General features: G+C 34.4%; 2 protein-coding genes and 1 long non-coding RNA gene across 5 annotated transcripts; 1 reads left to right on the plus strand and 2 right to left on the minus strand.

Annotated features, from left to right (window-relative positions):
- Positions 1 to 721: 721 nt before the first annotated feature.
- LOC144574020 (phosphoglycerate mutase-like protein) lies at positions 722 to 6,665 on the minus strand. 3 transcript variants are annotated; one of them, XM_078323838.1, is made up of 9 exons: positions 6,573 to 6,665; positions 6,038 to 6,100; positions 5,804 to 5,911; positions 5,622 to 5,701; positions 2,184 to 2,346; positions 1,731 to 2,047; positions 1,380 to 1,499; positions 1,243 to 1,287; positions 722 to 1,127 (listed from the first exon to the last, which is right to left on the minus strand). In XM_078323838.1, the coding sequence occupies exons 2-9, from the start codon at positions 6,095 to 6,097 to the stop codon at positions 1,043 to 1,045; spliced, it is 978 nt and encodes a 325-aa protein (XP_078179964.1). In that variant the 5' UTR covers positions 6,098 to 6,100; positions 6,573 to 6,665; the 3' UTR covers positions 722 to 1,042. The 3 variants fall into 3 exon arrangements, with proteins under 3 accessions (XP_078179964.1, XP_078179963.1, XP_078179962.1); XM_078323837.1 differs by lacking the exons at positions 5,622 to 5,701; positions 5,804 to 5,911; positions 6,038 to 6,100 and adding exons at positions 2,434 to 2,513; positions 2,593 to 2,700; positions 2,797 to 2,859 and having other exon boundaries at positions 6,573 to 6,653; XM_078323836.1 differs by lacking the exons at positions 5,622 to 5,701; positions 5,804 to 5,911; positions 6,038 to 6,100; positions 6,573 to 6,665 and adding exons at positions 2,434 to 2,513; positions 2,593 to 2,700; positions 2,797 to 2,858; positions 3,231 to 3,420.
- On the plus strand, positions 1,683 to 2,013 carry LOC144574022 (uncharacterized). Its single transcript, XR_013518115.1, has 2 exons — positions 1,683 to 1,824; positions 1,978 to 2,013. It is a non-coding gene; the product is annotated as an uncharacterized LOC144574022 (long non-coding RNA).
- Positions 4,171 to 5,100, minus strand: LOC144574021 (phosphoglycerate mutase-like protein 1). The gene is made up of 4 exons (XM_078323840.1): positions 4,962 to 5,100; positions 4,636 to 4,755; positions 4,479 to 4,523; positions 4,171 to 4,360 (listed from the first exon to the last, which is right to left on the minus strand). The coding sequence occupies exons 1-4, from the start codon at positions 5,021 to 5,023 to the stop codon at positions 4,354 to 4,356; spliced, it is 234 nt and encodes a 77-aa protein (XP_078179966.1). The 5' UTR covers positions 5,024 to 5,100; the 3' UTR covers positions 4,171 to 4,353.
- Positions 6,666 to 8,887: the final 2,222 nt, after the last annotated feature.

Here is an 8,887-nt window from a genome sequence, read left to right on the forward strand (position 1 = left end):
CATCACTCATAAAGTAAATCGGTTTGAACAGTTTGGATTAGTCATTTGAAATCTATTCAATTGATTTTGAAGTTCACATGACACCAATGTTATACTAGTAATATACTCTATAAAAATACAAGAGCTTATATGTCATGACAACTCTTGCACGTCAACTTGTGATTAAACGTTAAGTACTGTAAAATCCATTTTAATGGTTATTATTCGCCGTATAATCTAAATCATTATATATAGAAATGGACCATAATTGATAGTCCATACGTCTGATTTTATAAGAAACCTTACTGTATTTCTTAATTGCTAGTTCACTGCATTGTGTTGTTAACATTTATATTATATTATGCTATAATTTTTTTTTATTAAATATTATGTCATAATTGTTGATCATTTATTATTAAGTATATAATTGATTAACTAGAAAAATAGATAAGCACTATTATTTGGTTTAGTTCAAAGGTACATGATTTTCATGTGAGAAATTATGGGTTCGAAATCCGAATGAGAGATATCATTTGTTGTAATAACAAAGGTATGAAATTTAGTGTCTTGACCTTCATCTTTCTTTCAAAAAAAAAAAAAAAAAACAAAAAGAAAAAGAAAAATAGATCTTATAAAATTCTGGTATCAAAGACCTAACAGCTGCTTTATCCCGTTTAACCGCTGAAGAACCACCCTGTTGTGAAGTGCTGTCAAAAGCTTTTTTAAAAGCTGACATGCATATAAAGGACTGATCATAGATAGAAGAGAAAAGACATTGCTATTCTTATAGATAGAGAGGTGCAACAAACGAGAATAAAACAATGATATCAAAGGTACATAACCAAGGTGTTATCTACTGAAGTAATACATGAAAATAACAATCGGAAATGAAACTTTCATAAATTATTGATGCGTTGATGAATGAAGACAAGGAGTTGTCAATTAAAACCAAACGTATTATGATATATTTTAACTGAAGAGGTCTGAAATATAGTCCTTTATTTCTATACCAGCGAATGAAATCTCCAACCAGGGCCTATTAAACTGAAATCTTGTCAGTCTATCACTGAGACTGATCACTGGGTTTGTCAAGTCCAGGCGGGGTCTTTCCAGGGTGGTTTGTACCTGAGGCAGCCATTCCCATCATGCTGTCACAACATTTCCCACAATTAGTGTATCTACAATTGAATATCTCTAATGCTGCAAGCTGGCTGTCTGTGTGTGTCTGTGAGAGAGAGACAGAGAGAGAGAGAGGGAGGTTACCTTCTGTCGACCAAGACCATGGACCGGAGCTCACAGTTGGCAAATCTGCATAAATCCATACATTAGATGTTGAAATTTTTATACCTTCTTTTTTGGTGTGTGTGTGTGAGAGAGAGAGAGAGAGAGAGTAAACGTACTGCTTGGTGATCTCCTCTTGAATGACAGGATGGCAGTCTTTCCCAAAGTTGCTAAGCATTTGATACAAGAACCCACTATGGCTCACTATTGCTATTTCTTTCTCTTCTCGCGTCCACAACCTTAATTTGAACAATAACGAAAAAAGGGGAAAAATTCAAAGGTTTTATCTACCTATTCACTGCCAGTCAATTGATATATATAATTTTGCTTGATGTAGTTGTGTTCGCATACAGTCACAAAGTAACATCTGATATATGATATACCTGTGCTAAAATATGAATTTGCAGAGAATTGAAATTCAAAGCTAATAACTAAACAAATACACATCAAACTGAAGAAATAAACCGTACCAGTTAATAAACTTTGCACCTCTGACAGTGATTTCTTCATTTGTCTCTCTCACATCAGGTTTCCACAGTACATCTTCATCATTCTGAATCTGTGGTAACAAAATATTTAAGAAAAATAAGATAATTTCTTCTTTATCACTATCATTCTCTTTGGCTAAGCACATATGACATAGCATGGTACCATCGCAGACTAAAATAAAATAGTAAAAGCGAATGAATGAAAGGGAGTAAGATCGACTTGCCAAAGAGAAATCAATTGCAGGAAAAACAGGGCGATACTCAGTTATACTTCTCCTCTTGTCACATGGGTGCTCTCCCTAAAATTTTATTGTACAATATAAACGACAAGGATATAACTGTATCAGTCAAATTTACTATGCAATATTGGACAGTAATGAATCAAAAGATTAAAATAAAGAAATAAAAAAGAAAAAGAAAAAGAGTTGCCTATACCAAATGCTCTCTACAGGATTCAACAGCAAGAAAAGGAGGGGCACCTAGGCTAGATACAGCAGGCCGACCGCTATTAAATGCATTTTGTATCATGAGTGGTGGTTCATTTGTTCCATCAGTAAATCCCTCTCCACCAAAAACACCAACTGCAGTTTGCATTGTCCTGTCATTGTTTACCCCCATTAATTTTATATGTTTGCCCACATACATACTACATGGAAGAGATGAAGAACTTGAAATGTGCAAATACCTTAGCATAGGGGAAGTGATGACCAGCTCAATCTTTTTGACAACCCCAGTTCTTTGTACATGCATTCTCAAATTATCCACCTAGACCAATACCATTCAAAATTTATATATAGTACTGCAAATGACATATATGTGCATCCAAGCAAACAGAAAAAAAAACCTGGCTCCAGCCGAGATGAGTGAGATGCGCATCCAAGTAATCATTAGAGAGATATGCACTGTAATCCTTCTCTCCCGCCACATTGTGGATCCCTTGTGCATGCCTCACCTTAGACATTTTTCAGTTCAATTTCAATGATTGCACTATATGTGCTATACTATACATGTATGTTATGAGCACAATAAAAATATGAGAGTAACTTACCAGATGTAGGGTTTTACAACGATGCAGGGGGTACATACCAGTGCTGGTTGTGCCTTCCATCTCTACACAAAATCAGAAGAAACTGCTGAGTGATCTATTTATTTAATAATTTGTTATTATAAATCTTAATGCTAATTGCTGCATATATATATATGTATAGTTTGTTTCAATTAGTTCTGGAATATGATGCCATTATGGGGTTTGGTTGGGGGACAAATTAAGCAGGCAATGGAAATTAACCAGAAAATTAAAACACATCCTGGCCCAAGCCCCAAGCTTTTGATCCAGCAGAGACTCGATTCGAGAACCAGAAACAAAAGAGGCGATGGAAAGCAGAAAATGAAAAATTAATTAATGTATTACAGCAACGAAAGCAGTTGTGTGTTAGTTAGTTCAGGCGGCGACCCGCTCAGATGATCATAGAATGAACCTACCTGCTGAGGAGGAGGAGGAGGAGGAGGAGGAGGAGGAGGAACAGCGAATAGAGAAGGAGGAGGAGGAGGAGCGGTGGCGAATTGATCGAAACGAAACGGAGGAAAAATAGGGATGAAGAATTAATGGAGAGGAACAGGAACAGGACGGAGTGCCAATAATAACTATAAATTGCATCGCAAAAGAAAAGAGTAAGACGAATCAAAAATCGTGCAGCTTTCCTCGTTATACGAATAATAATAATATTAAAGAAAGAAAGAAAGAAAGGGGACACTTCACAGTTCACACTCACATTTGGTTGGTTGGCGCTGGGCTTTGCCTTTATTTATTTTTATTTTATTATTTTATAATAATTTACATTTTTTTTTTGACAGGCCTGGTCCTGGTGGTGGCCTCTCCTCTCCTCTCCTCTCCACTTTGTTTTGTTTTGTTGAAAATATTAAAGGCTGCGTTCCGACTTCCGACTTGGGTTGGGAGGGAATAGGGATTGGGAGGGAGCATATTCTCTGATATTCCCTGCCCCAATCTTAAAAAGATAACAAGCGTCAACATGCAGCTCATTCGGATTCGGTCCATTCTCTTTGCGTTTTATCAAGGAAGAAGAGTCTATTGTTATTGTTATTGTTAGTTAACTTTTATATAAGAATAATTTTAATTTCAATCTATTTTCATGTCTGTAAAAACCACAGGGCCCGGCCCGGCTCGGCCCGGCCTTCTAACATAAAATTAATTTCCAGCCTACAACAAACAACAACCAACAATGGGCCACGGCCTGATGCGAAGAGCTTCAAATAACCAATCAATCTTTCTATTTATATATATGCCGACTGTCCCTGTCCGATCACAACCCGCATGAAATTACAATTGGAAAAGAGAAAAGAGAAAAGAGAGCAAGGCAATGATATCAAAGTCATCTACTAAAGTCATACATCAAAATCACAATTGGAAATTAATGATACCGTCATAAATTACTTACTCATGTGTTGGTAGGTAATGATATTGTCAATAAAAATTTCAAATCAAACGTACTATATATATATATATAGTATACTTTTAACTGAAGATCTACGACTGAAATCCAGTCCTTTATTTTTCAACAGTCTTTGCAGGGTAGTATGCCCATTCCTAAATGCTGTCATAACATTTTCCAAGGTCAGCGCATATACACTTAAATCTCTTCTGTGGTACTGAAAGCTGTGTCTCTGTGTGTGTGTGTGTGTGTAAGACAGAGATAGGAGGGAGGTAATTACCTTCTGTCGACCAAGACCATGGACCGGAGCTCACAGTTGGCAAAGCTGCAGAAATCCATACATTATGTTGAAATTTTTGTTCCCTTATTTTTTGGTGTGTACGCGCGCGCGCGTGTGTGGGAGTGAGAGAGAGAGAGAGAGAGAGAATCAAGCGTACATCTTGGAGATCTCCTGTTGAATGACAGGATGGCAGTCCTGCCCAAAGTTGTTCATCATATAATATAAGAACCCACTATGGCTCACTATTGCTATTTCTTTCTCTTCTCGTGTCCACAACCTTAATTAAACAATAACAAAAAAGGGGGGACAAATTCCATGGTTTTATCTACCTATTCAATGACAGTCAATTGAAATATAAAAGTTTGCTTCATGTAATTGTGCTTGCTCATCGTTATAAAGTAACACCTGATATATCTACTAAACTTATCAATTCACAGATAATTGAAACTTGAAAGGCAATAAAACTGAAGAAATAAATTGTACCAGTTAATAAACTTTGCAGCTCTGGCAGTGACCACTTCAATTTTCTCTTCTACACCAGGCATCCATAGTACATCTTCATCATTCTCAATCTGTGGTAACAATATTTTTAAGAAAATAAGATAGTTTCTCCTTTATCACTGTCATTCTCAAAGTTTTGCTAAGCACATAGCATAAATGAATGAAATGCAGTAAGAGGACTTGCCAAAGAGAAATCAATTGCAGGAAAAGCAGGGCGATACTCGGTTACACTTCTCCTCTTGTCAAATGAGTGCTCTCCCTAAAATTTTATTTTACAATATAAAAAAGAAAAGAAAATAACTGCCTTAGTCAAAATTACTATGAAATCTTGGACAGTAATAAATCAAAAGATAAAAAAAGAAAAAGAAAAAAGAGTTGCCTATACCATATGCTCTCTGCAGGATTCTACAGCAAGAAAAGGAGGGGCACCCAGGCAAGATACAGCTGGTCGACCGCTATTAAATGCATTTTGTATCATGAGAGGTGGTGCATTTATTCCATCAGTACATTCCTCTCCACCAAAAACCCCAATTGCAGTTTGCATTGTCCTGTCATTATTTACCCCCATTAATTATATATATATGTTTACCCACATTACCACATACATACTACATGGAAGAGATGAATTAAATGTGCAAATACCTTAGCAAAGGGGAAGTGATGACCAGCTCAATCTTTTTTACAAGCCCAGTTCTTTGTACATGCATTCTCAAATTATCCACCTAGACCAATACCATTCAAATTTATAGGTAGTGCAAATGACAGATATTCGCATCCAAGTACGTAATCTCAAACCAAATTGATATACATAAACAGAAAGAAACCTGGCTCCAGCCGAGATCAGTGAGATGTGCATCCAAGTAATCATTAGACAGATATGAACCGAAATCCTTCTCTCCTGCCACATTGTGGATCCCTTGTGCATGCCTCACCTTAGACATTTTTTTTTATTTCAATTTCAATTTCAATTAGTGCACTATATGTGTTAGTGTGGTGTGGAGTTAACTATGCTATACTATACATGTATGTTAAGAGCAAAAAGAGGAGAATTAATTCACCAGATGTAGGATTTTACAACGATGCAGGGGGTACATACCAGTGCTGGTTGTGCCTTCCATCTCTACACAAAATCAGAAGAAACTGGCACCTACCTTCAAAGAATAAATTGAACAATAATATTCGATACATGATATATTCCATATATTTGTTGTTATAAATTTGATGCTAATTGTTGCACATGTATGGCTTGTTTGAATTAGTTTTAATATGATGCCATTATGGCCCATGGGGAAGGGGGATCAAATATATATACAACCATAACAATGAATTATTAATGAGCGTAAAAAGGGTAAGAAGAACATTTGCCAGTAATATGAAAGAAAGAAAGCAAGTCGGATGAAAATTGGGTTAGGCTCTATCTCATTTAAATTGGAAATGGTTGGTTTTGGACTTGGTGGATGACTGTATATATGCAGAAATAATTAAATAAAAGCTTAAACTTTACACTCTTCTGATATATATATATATTAAGAAAATTCTGGTGAAATATAAATTAGGAGGAGGTACCTAACCTAAGAAGGATCGAATGAGATGTGAGTAGGAGGAGGAACAGCTAATAGATTATAGAGGAGCAATGGCCACTTGATAGAAACGAATTGGAAAAAAAGTGATTCATTAATCGAGAGGAGGAGGAGGAGGAGGCAAATTTTATTATAATAAAATTTGCATTGCAAAAGTTTGGCGGATTGAACATCGATCAGCTCCGTTGAGATCTTCAGTGGTATTATCTCTTCTCAAAACTTTTGCTTTTGCGTGACCGATTCGGGGATAGCGCATGGGCGGCCAGTATTATTCTTTGTGCTTTGAGATCCGTGCAGAACGTAATTGAACGGTTGAGATTTACCAAATAAAGGATGCCAGATCGCTTCCAGAAAAAAGTGATGAATTTGTATACTCTAAAATATAATATTTCAGCCACTGTCAGGTTTTTAAAAAAATATATATTTATATATACATAATATTTGAGAAGGTGAATTTCTTCCTTTCCTTCTTTTTTTTTTCTTTTTTCATTATAAAATAATAAGTATACTTACGTTATCTGGACAATGTTAAAAATGTTCAAATTAACCGGTCATTTAATGACCCGTTGAGAATTAAAATGAGAATCAGCCATTAAATGACCGGTTGGGAATTCATTTTTTTTTTATTTAGAAAAAAATTATGATTTATCTATTTTTTGTATTGAAATATTTTTTATATTTCTTCGAAAATAGATAGAATGTTACATAATTTGATTTATTAGAATGACTGTAACAAATAATCCAGATCAATAATTTTCAGGCCAGATTTTTTACGGCTGTAAGAAAAATTAAAATATTTGTTTTTGTGTGATTGGAAATAAAATAAAAATGTTTTGAATCTGAGTTATTGATTCAGGTTCAAAAGTCACTGCTAGGTAAATACATAAAATATTGTGATCCTCCTATTTTTGGAAAAAAATAAAAATTTTAAGTTATTTAATATCTTTGTCAGAGTTATGTGAGAGTGTTTTTTTTTCCAAAAGTAGAAGGATCATAATATTTTATATATTTATTATTTTGTCAAAAAAAATAATAAAAAAAGAATACATAAAACAATTTAAAAAATAACTTATAAAATATTTATTGTTTTGACCGCTTGTGCTAAATGAATTCGAAACTTTATATTTTTGAATGTATATGCATCACACACGAAGTACATGGATTTCAACGGTTTGAATTTGTAATTCAAAGTCAATCCGATAGTCTAGAATCAAATTCCACAATATAAAATCTTCAAACAAAAATGAGCAAAACATAATAAAAAATAGAACAAAATGATTCCATAAACCGAATAGAAACAAACATAATAGCTGAATGAATTCTTTTTTCCTCCTTATTTTTGGAAAAAGAAAATTTTATTCATTATTTGAATTTATCTTGTTCCATCTTATTTGAGTCCTCCATTATGAAAGATATTTTATTCATTATATGTTTTTTTTTCTCAAAAATATATAGTGAATGAGTAAGGATTTGTTTTATATTATACCATCAATATGGAAAAAAAAAGTGTCAAAGGAATAATCAAATTCCACAATATAAAATCTTCAAACCAAAATAAGCAAAACATAATAAAAAATAGAACAAAATGATTTCATAAACCAAATAGAAATGAACATAATAACTGAACAAATTCTTTTTTTTTCTCCTTATTCGGAGGTGTGCTTACCAACCTCTCTTAGTGAGCACATCACACTCTAAGTCATTTTGTCATGTCAAAGAAGTTTTTCACAAAATACTGAAGTTGAAATAAAACAAAAGTTGGCAATAAATTAATTAATCGATTCATTCTTCTCCTTTTTTAATGGACCTTTACTCTCTCGCTCTCTCTCTCTCTCTCTCCAGCTTAATTAAGAACCATAGTTAACAAAAGAAGTGAGTTCTAGGTAGGGGTGCAAACGGGTCGGATATTACATGTCTGAATTCGGATTTGGATATTTGACCTGACCTTCCGTGTCTCTCCAGCTCCAGCTCCAGGTATATATATATATATATAAATAATTAAAATTAATTAGTGATTATGATGATACGCCATTACGCCATTACGCCACGCGTCCAGTTAAGTGTTAATCGTTAAATTAAATTAATTAGTGATTATGATGATACGCCACGCGTCCTGTACTTAATTCTTTACCCAATTAATTAATTCTAATCATCTGTTCGGGAAAAAGTTGGAATTTCCTTCTCTATGCATTGCACTTGCACACTTCCTTTCCTTTGGTAATTGGTACTGTGGTGCCACGTGCCGTGCGTCAGCTAGCGTACCATTCGAGAGCAAAATTTATAATTCGGCCCGTAGAATGCCGAAATGGGCCTCCACAAGATGCGAAT

This window comes from Carex rostrata, chromosome 22 (genome assembly GCF_964058835.1).
Source record: "Carex rostrata chromosome 22, lpCarRost1.2, whole genome shotgun sequence".
In the NCBI taxonomy this organism is placed as follows: Eukaryota; Viridiplantae; Streptophyta; class Magnoliopsida; order Poales; family Cyperaceae; genus Carex; species Carex rostrata.

Excerpts from the sequence above, each read along its gene's own strand:
- LOC144574020 (XM_078323836.1), bottom strand. The coding sequence starts at position 3,405 with ATGCAATTTATAGTTATTATTGGCACTCCGTCCTGTTCCTGTTCCTCT. Across the intron at positions 2,859-3,230 it reads CTCCTCCTCCTCCTCAGCAG|AGATGGAAGGCACAACCAGC; the intron begins GTAGGTTCATTC and ends GATTTTGTGTAG. Across the intron at positions 2,701-2,796 it reads GTTGTAAAACCCTACATCTG|GTGAGGCATGCACAAGGGAT; the intron begins GTAAGTTACTCT and ends AAAATGTCTAAG.
- LOC144574021 (XM_078323840.1), bottom strand. The coding sequence starts at position 5,023 with ATGCCTGGTGTAGAAGAGAAAATTGAAGTGGTCACTGCCAGAGCTGCA. Across the intron at positions 4,756-4,961 it reads GCTGCAAAGTTTATTAACTG|GTTGTGGACACGAGAAGAGA; the intron begins GTACAATTTATT and ends TGTTTAATTAAG. Across the intron at positions 4,524-4,635 it reads CAACAGGAGATCTCCAAGAT|CTTTGCCAACTGTGAGCTCC; the intron begins GTACGCTTGATT and ends GGATTTCTGCAG.